This window comes from Myxine glutinosa, chromosome 5, assembly GCF_964187855.1.
Source record: "Myxine glutinosa chromosome 5, kmMyxGlut1.1, whole genome shotgun sequence".
In the NCBI taxonomy this organism is placed as follows: Eukaryota; Metazoa; Chordata; class Myxini; order Myxiniformes; family Myxinidae; genus Myxine; species Myxine glutinosa.
Genome location: NC_136265.1, coordinates 38,975,190 through 38,995,543, shown reverse-complemented (window position 1 = coordinate 38,995,543; position 20,354 = coordinate 38,975,190). Strand labels below are relative to the sequence as shown.

Sequence of the window (20,354 nt, the reverse complement as noted above, 5' to 3'; positions counted from 1 at the left end):
TTCAAATGATAAGAACATCGTCAGAGAGGATCTTGGAGGAACCTGTCTTATTTAAACCTGAGACATTTAGTTTGGTTTGCTTTTTGTTTTTGAAGTGTGTGGCGTCACCATGCCGAGATCAAAAGAGCTCTCTGAGGCCTCCAGAAAGAAGGTTATAGATGCCTCCGAGTCTGGGAAGGGATTTTAAAAAATCTCCAAACAATTTTAAATCAATCATTCGACTGTCCGGAAGATCATCTACAAGTGGAGAAGATTCCAAACAACTGCCAACTTGTTCAGGCCAGGCCGCCCCAGCAAGTTCAGCCCGAGAGCAGACCGCAAGATGCTGAAAGAAGTCTCTAAGAACCCCAGAATATCATCACGGGACCTACAGGTAGCTCTTGCCACTGTCGATGTCAAAGTGCACGAGTGTACCATTAGAAAGAGGCTGCACAAATTTGATCTACATGGGAGGTGTGCCAGGAGGAAACCTTTGCTGTCCAGAAAGAACATCAGGGCAAGACTAAAGTTTGCCAATGAACACCTAGGCAAAGACCAGCACTTCTGAAATGATGTGCTCTGGACAGATGAGTCAAAGGTAGAGCTATTTGGCCACAGTACCAGAAGACATGTTTGGCGAAAACAAAAAGACAGCATTTGACCACAAGAACCTGATTCCAACTGTAAAGCATGGTGGTGGAAATATTATGGTTTGGGGCAGCTTTGCTGCATCAGGGCCTGGGCAGCTCACCATCATAGAATCCACTATGAATTCTTCATTGTACCAGAGGGTGCTTGAGGATAATGTGAGGCCATCTGTCGGAAAGTTGAAGTTCAACCGAAGGTGGACCTTGCAACATGACAATGACCCTAAACATACCAGTAAATCCACCAAGGAATCGCTGAAAAGAAAGAAATGGAGGGTTCTGGAATGGCCAAGTCAAAGCCCGGATCTAAATCCCATCAATATGTTGTGGGGGGGTTTGAAACGAGCTGTGCATGCAAGAAACCCCTCAAACATCGCACAGCAGAAAGAATTCTGCATGGAGGAGTGGGCAAAAATTTCTCCCAGTCGATGTCAGAGACTGGTAGACAGTTATAAGAAACGCCTACTTGAGGTTGTTTCTGCCAAAGGGGGCAATACCACCTATTAGAGCCAAGGGTGTACTTACTTTTTCCACATGCGAAATTTGCATTTATGTTTATTTAAATTATACAATGGACTACAAAATGTAAATGTTTCATGATATTTGTTATATTATATCATCTTTATCTATCAATATTGTTGAAATGAAGATCAAATAGCTGTATGTTGAAATATGTTGAAAAATTCAAAACTTTACATGGGGTGTACTTACTTTTTCACGTGACTGTATATATATATATATATATATATATATATATATATATATATACATACATATACACACACACACACACACACACACACACACACACACACACACACACACAAGTGATTACAATACCCCATCTCCTGCTGTGCCTTGGACGAGCTAAAAAGTGATTGACCTGTTACGTTAGGCCACCACCTTATTGATTGACCCTCAATCTCACATTTTAACCCCATTACTGATGCAGGTTAAGTCTGTTATGATTCAAATCAAATACTGCAAGTGACAATTAAATTCATGACTTCTTTTTGCCAAGAAAATTGGTTGTTGCACACATAATGACCTGTTGATGGAGAAAAAGTGAAAAATTGAGGGGTCATAGATAGGCAGGAGTTATGAAAGAAGAATTGTGATGTGGAGCGAAATGCCACCTGCCAACCCCTCAGAGGGCTTTGTTAGACAGTGCGCATCGTGGCGGATCGATGCACAGGTCTCCGTGAAATGATGCCTGATGGGGAATCGACGCAGGCCGCCTAGTTAAAGCGATGAAGTGACAAGGTAATGCTGAGGTCACCGGGAGCGACAGGTCGAGGATCGAGTGCCCACTGGGGCGCATCGTGGGCACCAAATCGGGTCCTCAATGGAAATCTCTCGTTAACTCAAAAAACTTTCTCCCTAAGTGCCTCAATTACTGAATACATAAAAATTTGTTTGGATTTATCAGGTGAACAGATGCATAAGGACATTGCCACTCATTTCCATGGTAGGCCTTTTTATTTATTTATTTTTTATTTTATACTTTGGCTAAAGCCCACCGATTGGCCCGATCTGCTTCCTGATCTTCACCATAATCGAATCAGCTTCTTGTTGTCACCTAACCAATTCATCCACCAAGTTTTGTCATAAATCGTCCAAAACTTTTTGAGATATCACGCTATATATAGTTTTTGGCCCTATCTCTCAATGGTGAAGAATCATTTAATTAATTTAAAATCCTTGGATCCAAAATCCGGATCTTTACCAAAATCTAATCATTTCGTCCTTGTCAAACACCCAACCTCTCCAACAAATTTCGTCCGAATTCGTCCATAACCTTTTGAGATACTGTGCTCGCAGACAGACAAACAGGGGTGAAAACATAACCTCCATCAACTTTAGGTGGCGGAGGTAAAGATGGAAGAAATAACCCAATCTTTTGGGTTAACTATTCGCAAAGAAAGAAGTGAAACAACGTTAGTGAACAGATATCAGCAGAAGAGATTCCCAACATAAATATGAGGGGATTATTTATTTTTTTAAACAAGTAAATGAGTATAAATGTCTCGGGGTCCGACCCAAGAATAGGTGACCTATAGTCACCTATACCCAAGAATAGGTATAGGTGACCTATTTTGGCATCAAAATGGTGATTTTGATTTCATATTTTTATCATTTAATGTCGTGTGCAGCATGTGGTTGCTGGTTGCATCATTGCTGGGAACGCAGCTGTGTCGCTGATGCAGTGTCCCCTCCAGGTTAGGGCTTGGATTTGTCATTTAGCCAGGGTGCCAGCGATACCTCACAAAGGACAATGTGGGACCAAATAATGGCAGCAGAAGGGATGTCCAGTTTAACGACCATCTGAGGGACGGCACATACATTGAGGAATCACCCTGCCTGTGAAACACCAGGATGGCAGTTTATAGCTGGGTCTAGAATCAAACCCAGGCTGGACAGCTTAGAGCCGAGTGTGTGGAACTCTAGGTCTAGTCCATCCTCTGAACGCATATCTGACATTAATCAAACAAATCATAAACAAAACAAGAAGACTTCACGCAGAGCACGATACTTGCAAAATCCACCCCTCCCAAAAATAAAAAGTTGCCATGGATACATCAAATTGTCCATTTCATGAAGATTAAAATTGACGATCTTAATCAAAGCTCGGGTCAATCGGATTAAAATTGATTTTTCAGATGAAAATTGATATTAGATGTTTGACCTTGAGTTGACCTTTTGACCCCCAAAATAGTTGCTTTCCCAATTCAGTGATGCACTGTGTAGTTGCTGTTTAATTTTCAAGTTAACTAGATGAAAATTGATGATTTTTCAGATGAAAATTGATATTAGATGTTTGACCTTGAGTTGACCTTTTGACCCCAAAATAGTTCCTTTCCCAATTCAGTGATGCACTATGTAGTTGCTGTTTAATTTCCAAGTTAACCAGATGAAAATTGAATATTTTTCAGATGAAAATTTATGATTGTAGAAGTTTGTCCTTTCGTGGACCTTTGACCTTAAAATAGTTGGTTTCCCAATTCAGTGATGCACTATGTAGTTGCTGTTTTATTCTCAATTCAATGGGATGAAAATTGATGATTTTTCAGATGAAAATTGATATTAGATGTTTGACCTTGAGTTGACCTTTTGACCCCAAAATAGTTCCTTTCCCAATTCAGTGATGCACTATGTAGTTGCTGTTTAATTTCCAAGTTAACCAGATGAAAATTGAATATTTTTCAGATGAAAATTTATGATTGTAGAAGTTTGTCCTTTCGTGGACCTTTGACCTTAAAATAGTTGGTTTCCCAATTCAGTGATGCACTATGTAGTTGCTGTTTTATTCTCAATTCAATGGGATGAAAATTGATGATTTTTCAGATGAAAATTGATATTAGATGTTTGACCTTGAGTTGACCTTTTGACCCCAAAATAGTTCCTTTCCCAATTCAGTGATGCACTATGTAGTTGCTGTTTAATTTCCAAGTTAACCAGATGAAAATTGAATATTTTTCAGATGAAAATTTATGATTGTAGAAGTTTGTCCTTTCGTGGACCTTTGACCTTAAAATAGTTGGTTTCCCAATTCAGTGATGCACTATGTAGTTGCTGTTTCATTCTCAATTCAATGGGATGAAAATTGATGATTTTTCAGATGAAAATTGATATTAGATGTTTGACCTTGAGTTGACCTTTTGACCCCAAAATAGTTCCTTTCCCAATTCAGTGATGCACTATGTAGTTGCTGTTTAATTTCCAAGTTAACCAGATGAAAATTGAATATTTTTCAGATGAAAATTTATGATTGTAGAAGTTTGTCCTTTCGTGGACCTTTGACCTTAAAATAGTTGGTTTCCCAATTCAGTGATGCACTATGTAGTTGCTGTTTCATTCTCAATTCAATGGGATGAAAATTGATGATTTTTCAGATGAAAATGGATGATTTTAGAAGTTTGACCTTGAGTGGAACTTTGACATTTTGACCTCAAAAATAGTTGGTTTCCCAATTCAGTGAGGCACTTTGCAATTGCTGTTTAATTTACAAGTCAAATGGATAAAAATTGATGATTTTCAGATGAAAATTGATGGTTTTGGAAGTTTGACCTTTTGACCTTAAATAGTTGGTTTCCCAATTCAGTGAGGCCCTTTGCAATTGCTGTTTAATTTACAAGTCAAATGGATAAAAATTGATGATTTTGGAAGTTTTGACCTTGAGTTGACCTTTGACCTTTTGCCTTTAAATAGTTGGTTTCCCAATTCAGTGAGGCACTTTGCAATTTCTGTTTAATTTACAAGTCAAATGGATAAAAATTTATGATTTTCAGATGAAAATTGATGGTTTTGGAGGTTCGACCTTTTGACCTTAAATAGTTGGTTTCCCAATTCAGTGAGGCACTTTGCAATTGCTGTTAAATTTTCAAGTCAATAGGATGAAAATTGATTGTTTTGGAAGTTTGACCTTGGGTTGACCTTTGACCTCAAAATAGTTGGTTTCCCTATTTAGTGACTCAATATGCAAATGCTGTTCAATTTTCAAGTTAATCGGATGGAAAATGACAATTTTAGAAATGGGACCTCAAGATGACCTTTGACCTCTAAGTCAATAGGCTTTTTCCTTATGACGAACTCTACCATCTGGTGAAGTTTTGTGAAGATTGGTTTAAAATTGTGACCTGTAGGCGATTGACAGACAGACAGACAGACAAACGGACAGACAGACGGACAGAATAACACACAAGAGCAACCAATATACTTGAAAAATCTTCGATTTTGTAATTAATAAAACAGACATACGGACTCAAATGGAATACCCTCTCCCCAGGCGAGGGTAATAAGGAAATACATAAAATTATACATAAATAAACTTCTGGTGAAATTCTCAAAATCCAGGCGCACAAAATCCTCCAATCACTTGTTCGTCTCTTCTCTCACCTGCTGAACCAACCTCCTCAAGCTCTTCAATCCCACTCTTCCTTCCAGGGCTTTAAGATGGCGCTTCACCATCATCTCAGATCAACCCCCATCCATACTCTTGATCTTTTTTTACCCCCTCCATCCCTCCAGGTTATTGTGTTCCCCTCCCACATAGTTTTTTTAAATTTTGGTTCCATTTCCGTTTCCTCCCTGCTCGTTTATCCCTTGCTTCTCTTGGCGTCCTCCTTCAGCGCAATACAAGTTTGCGTTCAGGGAGCACCGCTCGGGGATGCTCTGTCGCTGCTGCATCGCGAGCGGAAGCCGAAGAGGAAGGAATCGATAGATTCCCATTACTAGCGAACTAAATAGCCTCAGGGAAAGAGTCTCCGAGGACAACTCCGGCCATCACTCGCTGACTCCCTTTCTCGTCCCATCACTCTCTTTATGCGTCGTTAATTCGGCCACTCCACCCATCCTCTTCTCTTTTCCTTCTCTTGCTGCAGACAAGCAGACTTCTAATGTTAACGATTCATGGTGCAGTCAGAAAAAAAGCGTGAGAGGGAATCTCTTCTAAAGGCTCGGGTTGACTCCTGCTCCAACCTATGGCATTTTGTATTACACAGAGTAGCAACGGTACCCGCCCTATGGGCGGGGCTTCAATTGGGAGGCCCAAATGAAAAGGCAAAATATCAGAAATTGAAGGATTTTTTTTATTTTAAACGATTTATGTAAACATCCGTTAAATCATATCAAACGCAAATCATCAAAATCAAAACAGTATTTGTAGAATTTCAATAAAAGCCACATCACTGTTCATATCGGTAAATATTATTCCATCGTGTTTGGAAAAACGGGAAAATTGGAAAAACAATATAGCCTATTTTACTCCAGGGGGTCCCAGGATTACCCACCCAAAATATCGTTGCGATCGGTTCAGCCGTTTTTGCGGTACCTGGGACAGACGGACAGACAGACATTTGGTGAATTATAGTAAGACGAGGGTTTGCCTGAAAGTGGCAGAAATTTGTAATTCCAAGGGTGACGGCGATAGCTTGCCTACTCTTTGCGAAGGACACTGTGGGATCTTTAACGTCCACCAACGAATGCTGGCAGACAGGACGCCCAGCTTAACGCTCATCCGAGGGACGGCGCACACATTGGCTGTGCCCGGATGTGTTTGAGGGATGTGGAGTGGCTGCTGAAACCCGAATCCTATTCAGGTTCCTCCTGATGACTCCCATGCAGTATTTGGTCTGACGTTTGGTTGATGCCTAGCACTGCATGTGATACACCAGGACGGCGGTTTATGGTTGGGTTGGGATTCAAATCCAGGGTAAAGTACATTCCCTTGGAAGAAGAAGAAGAAGCAACAACAACACCAACAACACATTCATGCAATGCAATGCCAATGGTGTGTCATCAAAATATTCAGACACTAAATATTCACAAAACATCACATTTGATTGAGTTTATTACAGAAAGATTCACAAGCAGTGGGGGAAAGGGGACGGGGGTAAGGGGGTAATCATCGGGTTTTTCTGTATATCTACCCAACAGTCTTCATGCATCAAAAAAATTCCTGAAAAATCGTCTTCTCTATCCTTTAGTAGATGATCAATGGGGATTAAGAAGAAGGACACAATGTCCATGTAACAAAGCATGCCAGAACAATGGCCTATGACGTCACTTTGCTTTGTCGTTGTATTTTATCAATTTCTTTTAAATGCTTGGCCATCTTAAGTCCCACCCATCTATCTGGGATTTCCATCTTAAGTCCCACCCATCTATCTGGGATTTCCATCTTCTGTATGGCCTGGACATGACGTTGAACCATAGACACCTCCACTTCATCTAATCTCGATCTCACCTGGCATCTCCGCATCACAAGAAACATCCTGTAAAACCTCCTCCAACCCGCGCAAGCATCACTTGAGATATAGAAATCCAATTAGCATATCGCATCGGATTTCTCGAAAAGGTTTTGTTGTGGAACTGAAGAATGGAAGTCGCAATCACTCAAAAAAAATAAAATGACTTCATCAAAACTTGCAAGGTTGATTCACCCGAGTGATTGGTCTGATTTATGTGGTTACTTCTTTTGTAATACACTGTCTACATATTACATAAGCAGATTTGAAAGTCACATTTATCAGCACCTACAGGTGGATTGAAAACATAAATGTATATATGGTAGATTTATATACATTATGCAGTCAGAATACAGATTTCTGGCCTAACACGTTTAAATTACATTCACATTAGCACAAATCAATGGAGGACAATGATTTTATCAACGAGAACACCGCTCGGTAGAGAGCACACCTCCACCAGGCTGAACAGTTTATGCTTTGTATCCCACTGATAGGCTGCATCTGGATTCGGACCTGAACCGAAATATCATCGGCTTGTTCTTGTCACCTAAGCAACTCGTCCACCATGTTGTCATAACTCATCCACAACTTTTTGAGATGTTGTACTATACAGTATATCGCTTTTCGCCTGATCTCTCGATGGTGAAGAATCACTGAAATAACTTTTTTTATTCTAGTATCCAGATCCGGATCTTCACCAAAATCGAATCATTTCGTCCTTGTCACTTGCCCAACCTCTCCACCAAATTTTGTCCGAACCCGTGCACAACCTTTTGAGATATCGTGCGCACAGACAGACAAACAGACAGGGGTGAAAATATAGTCAACCTTCGTTGGTGGAGGTAATGATCTAAATACAATCAAAACGGATCCAATTGAGGCAACTCTACCAAATGCATTCCCTTATCCACAAAGGCTGGAATTGCGTTCCCCAAGTTTTCCAATCGCTGGGAGGAAACGTACTCATCTTTGAGGCATGTAGCCTGGGTTTCCTTTCCGACCCGAGTAGTAAACTTTCACCACGTGGACGATGCAGGTGCCAGACATTAAGCGGGCTGTCCTATCCGCTAGCAATTGCTGGTGGACGGTGAGAATCCCGCGAGGACGTCTGTTAAAGGAGTGTTGTGCGAGTTGTCACCGGCATCTTCAACAAAATTTACAAACCCCTTCCCCAACCTAAAGGGGGGCACAGCCGCAGCCGCAGCCGCACAGGAACGATGCCATCAGCAGCAAGGTTACAGCATAGACTAAAGAAAGGGATCTTTAATTTATCATTCTGGCTCTTTTGCTCAATCCCAAAGGAATCCTTTCGTACATACATCCTTCCAAAAAATAAAGTAAAATAAGAAAAGCATAAAGTTGAGTACGTACTGCTGAATGCCGGCAGTGAGTGAGGAACATTCAGACGTGCAACATCAAGACCTCAAGGCAACATTTGAAAGAACATCATCTCCAATGTAACACCGGTTCTGAAACTGCGTTCACTCCTTACAATCAAGTGAACAACTTCCGTGTAATAAATTGCGGCCAGGAATTCTACGAGTAAATGTACAAGTCATCCAAGCATTTCATTTGGGGAGTTAATGCTTTGACTACTCATTTGACCTTCACAAACCAAAAAATTATTATGTCCTTAACTGAAGTCGAAAATAATTTACTGCCGAAGCCCCTCTTGTTCTCTGGCTTCGCGATAGTCCTGAAGAAGTTACGTAAACTCCGATGTAACCACGAAAGCGAATTTTGCAGGACTGACGGTGCCAAAGGTTATGCTTCTCAATGTGCTCTTCAAACCAGGAGAACATTCCATCATATTCCTGCAGTGGAGAAAGAATGAGAACAAAGAACAGGTTAGGATCTTTGCACAGTAGCAATAGTAGAACAAGGGCTCGAAAGACCCTCAAAGTGTAAAATTATGAAAGTGAAATACGAGTGCAAAACAACAAGCAAGATATTTTGGATGTCATGAAAGAGTGAAAATGTTATCCAAGTCACTGTGTCGCCACTCAGTGTGTTTCACAATTTGCAATCATTTTTCAATTGTGGAAGTATTGTTCTTTTCAATTGTGGAGCTATTGTTCTTTTCAATTGCAGAGCTATTGTTCTTTTCAATTGCGGAGCTATTGTTCTTTTTAATTGTGGAGCTATTGTTCTTTTCAATTGTGTAGCTATTGTTCTTTCCAATTGCGGAGCTATTGTTCTTTTCAATTGTGGAGCTATTGTTCTTTTCAATTGTGTACCTATTGGTCTTTTCAATTGTGCAGTTATTGTTCTTTTCAATTGTGGAGCTATTGTTCTTTTCAATTGCAGAGCTATAGTTCTTTTCAATTGTGGAGCTATTGTTCTTTTCAAATGTGGAGCTATTGTTCTTTTCAATTGTGGAGTTATTGTTCTTTTCAATTGTGGAGCTATTGTTCTTTTCAATTGTGGAAGTATTGTTCTTTTCAATTGTGGCAGTATTGTTCTTTTCAATTGCGGAAGTATTATTATTTTCAATTGTGGAGCTATTGTTCTTTTCAATTGTGGAAGTATTATTATTTTCAGTTGTGGAGCTATTGTTCTTTTCAATTGTGGAAGTATTGTTATTTATTGTTATTTTCAATTATGGAAGTATTATTTTCAATTGTGGAAGTATTGTTCTTTTCAATTGTGGAAGTATTATTATTTTCAATTGTGGAAGTATTATTATTTTCAATTGTGGAAATATTATTATTTTCGATTGTGGAAGTATTATTCTTTTCAAGTGTGGAACTAATGGTCTTTTCAATTGTGGAGCTATTGTTCTTTTCAATTGTGGAAGTATTGTTATTTATTGTTATTTTCAATTGTGGAAGTATTATTATTTTCAATTGTGGAAGTATTATTCTTTTCAATTGTGGAAGTATTGTTCTTTACAATTGTGGAAGTATTATTCTTTTCAATTGTGGAAGTATTATTCTTTTCAATTGTGGAAGTATTATAATTTTCAATTGTGGAAGTATTATTATTTTCAATTGTGGAAGTATTGTTCCTTTCAATTGTGGAAGTATTATTCTTTTCAATTGTGGATGTATTATTCTTTTCAATTGTGGAGCTATTGTTCTTTTCAAATGTGGAAGTATTATTCTTTTCAATTGTGGAAGTATTATTCTTTTCAATTGTTGAAGTATTATTCTTTTCAATTGTGGAAGTATTATTATTTTCAATTGTTGAAGTATTATTCTTTTCAATTGTGGAAGTATTATTCTTTTCAATTGTGGAAGTATTATTATTTTCAATTGTTGAAGTATTATTCTTTTCAATTGTGGAACTATTGGTCTTTTCAATTGTGGAGCTATTGTTCTTTTCGATTGTGGAAGTAATGTTATTTTCGATTGTGGAACATTATTGTTCTTTTCAATTGTGGAAGTATCATTCTTTTCAATTGTGGAGCTATTGTTCTTTTCAATTGTGGAAGTATTATTCTTTTCAATTGTGGAGCTATTGTTCTTTTCAATTGTGGAAATATTATTATTTTCAATTGTGGAAGTATTCTTCTTTTCAATTGTGGAAGTATTATTCTTTTCAATTGTGGAAGTATTGTTATTTTCAATTGTGGAAGTATTGTTATTTTCAATTGTGGAAGTATTGCTCTTTTCAATTGTGGAAGTATCATTCTTTTCAATTGTGGAGCTATTGTTCTTTTCAATTGTGGAAGTATTATTATTTTCAATTGTGGAAGTATTATTATTTTCAATTGTGGAAGTATTGTTCTTTTCAATTGTGGAAGTATTATTCTTTTCAATTGTGGAAGTATTGTTCTTGTCAATTGTGGATGTATTATTCTTTTCAATTGTGGAAGTATTGTTCTTTTCAATTGTGGAAGTATTATTCTTTTCAATTGTGGAAGTATTATTTTCAATTGTGGAAGTAATGTTGTTTTCAATTGTGGAAGTATTATTATTTTCAATTGTGGAAGTATTATTATTTTCAATTGTGGAAGTATTATTCTTTTCGATTGTGGAAGTATTATTCTTTTCAAGTGTGGAACTAATGGTCTTTTCAATTGTGGAGCTATTGTTCTTTTCAATTGTGGAAGTATTGTTATTTATTGTTATTTTCAATTGTGGAAGTATTATTATTTTCAATTGTGGAAGTATTATTCTTTTCAATTGTGGAAGTATTGTTCTTTACAATTGTGGAAGTATTATTCTTTTCAATTGTGGAAGTATTATTCTTTTCAATTGTGGAACTATTGCTGTTTTCAATTGCAGAACTATTGTTGTTTTCAATTGTGGAACTATTGTTCTTTTCAATTGTGGAACTATTGTTCTATCAGCTTCTCGTGTCGTGCTGCGATAAATGTCATCTTTGTGACCAATTTCCATGAAGAGCGCCCTTTGGAAACTCAACGGTTGGTGTTTAAGGATGGAGGAGTGCTCCTTTGAGTTTCAGGAAGGTTTTAACGAAAAACTTAAGGAATATTCATATATGCAACCATCCTCAAATCAAGAGAGTCCTTCAGGGGAAACTTAAGGAAATATTAAAGTAAATCCTCAAATCTTTCCTTATAGATGCGTTATTCAACCGGGCCTACGATCTTTACCCAGAAGGTGACCAGAGAAAAATATGGAAATGCAGACAGTCAGGATGAAAATTTCCAGGAATAAATATGGGGTGTGGTTCAAAAAGGCCTTCAAAGATATTCACAACAATAGTCCAACAATCTGCCATGTTTTGTTTACTTTTTGATAGACAAGCACATATGGTTAATAAGAAAAACAATCCTTTACTAATGATATATACACATACAATGAAAAATATATAACTGGCAAAAAAAATTACAGATTTTTGCAAGAACAAAATTACGGTTGAACATCGGTCTTGGAACCTCAATCAGATTGCTTGCTTCTTCTTCTTCTTTTGTACACAGCACATGGCTGTCAGGTAGCATCGCTGTCTGAGGGCATGGCTGCGCCGCTGAAGGAATGCCTTCTGTAGGTGTTGTTAGGGATTTGTAATTTGTTCAGGGTGCCGGTGATTGTTCGCCTACTCTTCTCGAAGGACCTTCTGGGATCTTTAAATGTCCACCAACTGACGCTGGCAGATGGGAACCCGATTAATGTCCATTCGAGGGACGGGCACACACATTGATGAATCGCCTTACCTGTGAAACACCGTGAGGACAGTCGGTAGCCGGGTTGGGATTCAAGCCCAGGCTAGACAGCTTAGAGGCGAGTGTGCGTACCTCTAGGTCTAGAGTCTAGAGTCTAGACCATACTTCCTTGCTGATATGTAATCGTTAAATAATTTTCATGGGTTTTATGACTGAAATCCCATTACAAATTTGTTCTGCCTATTACATTCCCTTGGGGAACCCTGGTGTTGGGCTAGCGGCTAGGGTGCCAGCCTAGGATAAATCCTAGGATCCTGGGTTCGAATCCCGGTCGATCGCTGAATTAACGCCAGGGGGGTTGACTCAGCCTGGTCATCCTTCCGAGGTCGGCTAATTGAGTACCAGTTCACTGGTAATTCCCTGTATTGTCGTTAAAGGCGGCAAAAAGGGTTGGCGTCAGGAAGGGCATCCGGCCGTAAAACATTGCTTCAAAAAGGGGACCAAAAAACAACAACAACCACGGTGCCCGAAAAAGGCCAACCCCCGCTTTGCGGGGAAAAATGGCCTCTAAAGGTGGTTTTTTAATTTTATTATTACATTCCCTTGGGGCTGTGACTCCAATTCATTTGGCCAAAGCGGTACAGGGAAATTGGCACTTTCGCTAGAAGGACCAGCACACAATGGCCTACTCTTTTTAAAAGGCAGGGTGGAATCTTTAATTTCCACAAATGAGTGCTAGCACACAGGATAGATTGGACAACACCGATGCAACCAACACCCTCTGCTGACACTGCACCAGACAGCATGTTTAATCGGACTCGTCCCAAACTAGGATCAAAACTAGGACAAGCCAACCAGACGAGAGACTCCACTTGTCCTGCGTCCGCTCAGGCCAATACGATCCCTTCCAGGAGGGGGAATATCCAATAACATCCGACTGAAGCTCTCATGTGTTCAGTAGTGACATGTCACGCCACTTCCGTCTCCACAACCACAAAAATTGGGTGGGAGTAGAGGAGGCAAAAAAGATAGCCCCAGAAGAATGTGAAGTTGTCTTTATATTGCTAAGTACACCTGTTTCTTGAGGGAGTGGCAGCAAGGGTCATGTTATATCCTCAATGTGGTATATAGATTACAGTAGATCTAGACTTGAAACGACATGATAAGCTATTTATTCACGTTAACACGGCGTTTTGTAGATGGAGGAAAACCCCTTGGGGAGAGGGGATATTATTAGGAGACCATGGGTACCCTTTTGAAATTGCTAAGATTATTATTATTATTATTATTATTCCATTGTGGAAGTATTATTATTATTATTATTATTATTATTCTGAAATTTATTGGCGACCTACAGGTCAAACCGTTAGTCAGATGAACTTGAAACCTTGACCAATTATAGTATGTCACTTGATTGGATGCATATCCTAAATATTACGTCATAGGTCACGTGACCTGGTGACCATATTGAATTTCATGCAAACCTTTAAAATGCATCTCCTTCATTTTTCGATCAATTCAGTTCAAACTTTAAACAATCGGATCTGGGCTGCCATAGTCAATGACTCTGGCGCGCACTTGTCCAATCAGGGTGGGGCATCTTGGTCCCCGGATAATCACTGCTCGCGGTTTTAATTAGTATTTATATTGTTTTGTAACAACATTAATATTATGCTATTACTTTTAGTGTTGCTATTTTCCCGTCGTCCCTCGCGCAGCGGGCCATAACTTTTTCTTTTTTTTTCAACATTTGAGCTATTGTCATCAAATTTTCAACAAAGTTTTATTATGATAAGATGGAGAAGGCAAAATTAATAATTTTGTCGAAAGGTCAAAAGGTTCAAGGTCAGCGTCACCTAAAATCATCAATTTTCATCCAATTTACCTGAAAATTCAATTTAACACATGAGTTTTGCCATCAAATTTTCAACAAAGCTTTATTATGATAATATGGAGAAGGCAAATTAATAATTTGGTCAAAAGGTCAAAATGTCAAAATTGAGCTTCACATAGAATCGTCAATTTTCATCCGATTGACCTGAAATGTTAACAAGCGTTACACCTAGGTCCCCCGTCGGTAAAGTGATGCGAGTTGACAAAGTGAAAGACGCAAGGCGGCCATCTTGGATTTTGATGTGGCACCCCAATTTTGAATAGCGTTCTCCCTTATGCGTCGATACACACCCACACACCAGATTAGAAGTTAGTAGTTCGTTTATTTTTCAAGATGTTTCGCTCACAAGGTTCAGACATATATATGGTGGCGGCCATCTTGTATTTTGACGTGGCGACCCAATTTTCAATAGCGTTCTTCCTTATGCCTAGATACACCCACACACCAGATTAGAAGTTAGTAGTTCGTTTATTTTTCAAGATGTTTCGCTCACAAGGTTCAGACATACATGGCGGTGGCCATCTTGGATTTTGACGTGGCGACCCAATTTTCAATAGCGTTCTTCCTTATGCCTAGATACACCCACACACCAGACTAGAAGTTAGTAGTTCGTTTATTTTTCAAGATATTTTGCTCACAATGTTCAGACATATATATGGTGGCGGCCATCTTGGATGTTGACGTGGCGACCCAATTTTCAATAGCCGACTTCCTTATGCCGAGATACACCCACACACCAGATTAGAAGTTGGTACTTCGCTTCTTTTTCAAGATATTCCGCTCACAAGGTTCAGACATACATGGCGGTGGCCATCTTGGATTTTGACGTGACGACCCAATTTTCAACAGCGTTCTTCCTTATGCGTAGATGCACCCACACACCAGACTAGAAGTTAGTAGTTCGTTTATTTTTCAAGATATTTTGCTCACAATGTTCAGACATATATATGGTGGCGGCCATCTTGGATTTTGTTGTGGCGACCCAATTTTCAACAGCGTTCTTCCTTATGCATAGATACACCCACACACCAAATTAGAAGATGGTACTCTGCTTATTTTTCAAGATATTCAGCTCACAAGGTTCAGACATACATGGCGGCGGCCATCTTGGATTTTGACGTGGGTTGCACCCACACACCAAATTTGAATGCGGTCCTTCGCTTACGCACACACGTACGCACATACGCACGCACGCACGCCCGCACGCATGCACGGACGGACGGATGGACGGACGGACGGACACACGGACGGAGGGGAAAACCATAGTCCCCCTTTCGCTCCGCGGTGCGACGAGGGACAACAATTTGCATATTGGGTCACTGAATTGGTTCACCAATCAAAAGTTATAAGCCGATTGTTGTTGTTTTTTACATCAAAAGGTCAAAGGTCACCAAAAATCACCAATTTTCACTCGATTAACCTAAAATTTTAACAATTTGCATATTGGGTCACAGAATTGGTTGACCAATCAAAAACTAGAAGCTGATTATTTTTTAGATCAAAATCTCAAAGATGAAGTTTGCATAAAATGGTAAATTTTAATTTTGTATTTTTTAACTGTTTTCGTCATGTTTCGCATAAGGAAAAGAAGACGTCTGAATACAAATGGACGTGGATGGGCTTTGCCTTTTCAGATACTTTCTAGATACTTTTTTTATTAGAAGCAGCCTTGGTAAAAAGCTATCTTAACATGGATATACACCTTAACACGGCATTTGTCCAAAGTGAAACCCACTTAGAGAGTGGGGCAAAATAAGTCGCTACAATGTCCAACGTGTGCCCTTTGACCCCCCTGGCAAGTTTGGTTGAGATTGGATAAGTATGGAATGACCGAATTATCACAATCAGACAGACAGGCACCAAATTGCATATTTTAGTATGATTGACAGAAACGGGATAATTAATGGATGATACTTTTCCTTTGTGACGTCACAGTGGAATGAATATAAACACTGTGGAATGAAGCACAAATTGTTACAACATCTTCCTGCTTTCACTACAAGATTGAATACCCAAAATATACAAACCTTTCCCCGAAGCACTGACCATGCTGAGATGTGAGCATGTGACCTGGTGGCCGTGCATGCGTGCGCCGTACATGGCTGTCATGAGCCGCGTGTGAAGCGAACGCCTTTCCGCAGCTCGCGCACTTAAAGGGCTTTTCACCCGAGTGTTGCCGCACGTGTGTGCGGAGAATACTCGAGGCTGTAAATGCCTGCACACATGCATGCACGGTATGCACTTTGGTTTCTTGCCATTTCCATCTTTCCCACAGCCAACTTACCACCCACAATATCCTTAGGTTACCACACCTCCCAAGTCCTACAACAATGTCTCCACTAGAGGGCCTGGAACTTATTGCGACCAGAAACGAAGCCGAGGTGAAACAACAAAGCTCTGCACCTCCCCATCAGTCAAGTTGAAAGCACAGAAAACACGTCATCATATACTGTTTGTGTATTCAGTGTGCAAATTGTCAAATGTTTTTAACATCTGTACATGTAAGTAATGCCTTAAAAATAAGCAAACTGCACACACCCTGAAAAAAGACAACTTTCATTGATAACAGAGCACTGGTGGGAGCCAGAGATTTCTCAGGCATGGACAGCCAGTTCGTGAATGTGTAAAACACTTACTGCAGCTGACTCCACCAAGAGGTGGGGTAATGTTTCTATACGCGGTCAATGGCGAAACTGCAAATGCGGAATCCGTGAATGTGTTTGCACATGGAGAAATATCGGCGTATACAGGTTGAAACGCAAAACCTCAATTGTATTTAGGTATTACCGAACCAGAGAATGATTCCACATGTGGTAAATGGCGAAACTGCTAATGCCGAGGCCACAAATTATTTTACATGCACATGGAGAGCAGCTTCATACATGTGGAAACTCAAAATCATAATTGTGTTGAGAAATTTGACAACATGAACCAACTTCTCTCAACTCGTCCAAACTCTCTCTTCCTCATATGTGGCGACGTCAACTGTCATCATGCCAGCTGGCTGGGTGTGGGTTCCTCTCTCACCAGCCATGGCACCTCAGCAAAGGACTTCTGCGACTCATTGGGATTGACACAATCTGTCAATTTCCCGACCCAGATCTCAGTCAATGGAGTGTCTTCTCTTCTAGACTTGGTGATGACAAACTTCCATGCAAATGTCTGCTGCTCTTCTTCTGCTCCAATCGGTTCTTCTGATCATGTGCTTGTTAAAGTGGACATCTCTCTGGCCATTCTCAGAGAGCCTCCTCAGCGTCGACGAGTCTGGCATTTCACTCAGGCCGACTGGGACGGTCTTCAAGCAGCCATCAATCGTCTGGATTGGTCTCCCATCTCCACTGCCTCTGACATCAATTCTTCCTGGGAATTCTTCCAAAGCAAACTGCTCTCTCTCATGCACAGATTTATCCCATCTCGTCTTCAGTTATCTTACCCTTCCTCCCGTCCATGGTACACTGAATCTTGTGGTGAGGCAGTTGCCCTGAAACAACTTGCCTTTGCCTCTTGGAAGGCAAATCCAACTGAAGGCAATCTCAGTTCCTTCCACCAAGCTCGGAACAAGTGTGTGTCTACCCTCAGGAGTGCCAGGAAACACTATCTCTCCACACTCAAGAATGAACTCTCAAACCTGTCTCCTTCCTCCAAATCCTGGGGGTGTCTGGTCAAATCCGTTTCTGGTGTTTGTTCCCCCTCCATCCCCTCCCTTACCTCAAATGGCTACACAGATGACACCCCACGTGACAAAGCCGAATGCCTCAACTCTGTGTTTGCCTCAAAATCTTGTGTCCCAAACCCAACTCTCTCTGTTCCCACCTTACCCAGTCGAACCCAACTGCTCCAGGACTCTGTGTCCTTCTCTCCTGACAAGGTGGAGAAGTTTTTGTCAAAGCTCGACTCTGATTCTGCACCTGGACCAGACGGCATCAGCCCACGGGTCCTAAAATCCTGCTCTGCCGCTCTATCTCACCCTCTCTCTGTTCTTTTCACCCTCTCTTTTGCTCAAGGTCATTTGTCATCAGCTTGGAAATCAGCCAACATTACCACTTAACACAAAAACGGTGCAAAAACAGATCCTTGCAACTACAGACCAATAAACCTGCTCACAATTATCAGAAAAGTCATGGAATCCATCATTGCTTTGGATATCAAATCCTTCCTCTTCTCCAATGTTTTGATCTCTGATCATCAATTTGGTTTCAGACCTGGTCACTCTACTCTGGACATGTTGCTTCTGCTGTCTCAACAATGGATGGAGGTCCTCAATGCCAAATAGGAAATCAGAGCTGTCTCCCTTGACATATCACGTGCCTTCGATACGGTCTGGCACCCAGCTCTGCTCACCAAACTCTCCTCCTGTGGTATCCATGGAAATCTCCATGCAAAGCTGGTGGACTTCCTCTCTGGTCGTAGTCAACGTCTGGCCCTGAATGGATTTCTCTCATCTCCCCTTCCTGTTATGGCTGGAGTTCCCCAAGGTAGTGTTCTGGGCCCTGTGCTTTTTCTGGTCTTCATCAATGATCTCTCTGACTCTCTTGAAAATCCTCTCTATCTCTTTGCTGATGACTCCACTCTCTGCCGCTCCATTCCTCATCCCTCAGATCGGCATTCTGCAGCCTCTTCACTCTCTGCAGACCTGGACAAAATCACAGACTGGTCAAACAAGTGGAACATGTCTTTCAATCCTGACAAATCTCACACTCTTACTATGTCTCTCCGAAAAGACCGACTGGAAAACCCTCCCATCTACTTTCTCAACAATCCTCTCCAAGAAGTTCTGTCGCTCAAGCTTTTGGGTCTCACTATCTGCCATGATCTTTCTTGGGAAAACCACATTTCCAAGATGGCCTCCAAAGCCAGTCACCGACTGGGCATCCTTCATCGTGCGAAATCCTTCCTTGGCACACCTGAGCTCCTCACCACATACAAGGCTGTCATCGGCAGCTCAATGGAATACTGTTCTCCCCTCTGGGCTGGTGCTCCTGCCTCACACCTAGCTCGTCTTCACGCTGTTGAAACCAAAGCTTTCAGAATCATTGGAATCTCCTGCGATGAAGCTAACTCCGAGGGCCTTTCACTCACTCACCGCAGGCAGGTTGGTGGTCTTTCTGTCTTCCACCGACTCCTCTCCGGCCTTGCTCCCCCAGCTCTGCTGTCTCTGTGCTCTGTCCCCCAAATATTCCTACAGGTCGCACAAGATCTGCGAGCAACCCTCTTATGGTTAAACTGCCAAAATCTAGGCTCTCTGCTCACCTTCACTCCTTCATTCCTCTTTTCTCCTGCCTCTGGAACAAACTCCCTCACTCTCTTCAATCCCACTTCTCCCTCTAGGTCTTTAAAACAGCTGTTCACCACCATCTCTTATCTTTCCCCATCCAATACCTTGATCTTTTCTACCCCCGTTAATTCACCCCTGATCCACCTTTTTGAAATTCCAACTTTTTTCCTGGAAGTCCTGGCAGTGTCCATGTGTTTTATAACCTCTCCCTACCTTAAGAACCCAACACATTCCACAGAAGGAAAACTGAGGTTCGGGGATGGACAAACATAGATGCCGTAACAGTGGACCGTGGGATGGACATGGGGTCATATCTTCCACATGAGCGATCACCAAGTTAGTGACGGATTGTCCTCAGAGACCGTATGCTGTCCGCAGGGAAAGTTTTTTCTGATGTACAGAACGATTTCTGTCGCCGACACCTGGTTCATCCATCTGACAGATTTTTTTGCATACAAAGTCAATGCTCATGGAAGAGCTCGAACAGAACGGATCAGGACGCAACAGAACAAAAGTAACATCAGAAAGAGAAGGTGGAAATGCCAACAGCAGGACTGTGGGCCAAAATAGACGTAGATGGACAAACAAGGGAGGTGTGTAAATATGAGAGGTAGGGGAAGATGCAGGGGGTGGACAAGATGGATACATGTTAGCGTTCTGAGTGTTGTTCACCAGTTGCAATGGTTAGCAGGTCACGCCTTCAACTACAGCATCTTCAACATCCTCACGTTAAACCCGG

At 40.8% G+C, this 20,354-nt stretch overlaps 1 protein-coding gene across 1 annotated transcript in view; it reads right to left on the bottom strand.

The window, feature by feature from the left end:
- Nucleotides 1–8,574: 8,574 nt before the first annotated feature.
- Nucleotides 8,575–20,354, bottom strand: part of PRDM14 (PR/SET domain 14) — a 77,936-nt gene continuing 66,156 nt past the window's right edge. The window contains exons 8-9 of the mRNA XM_078777274.1: nt 16,368–16,555; nt 8,575–9,189 (exon numbers count right to left, since the gene is read on the bottom strand). Of these exons, the coding sequence (XP_078633400.1) occupies nt 9,081–9,189; nt 16,368–16,555 (297 nt within the window). The 3' untranslated portion in view covers nt 8,575–9,080. The remainder of the gene's footprint in view (nt 9,190–16,367; nt 16,556–20,354) is intronic.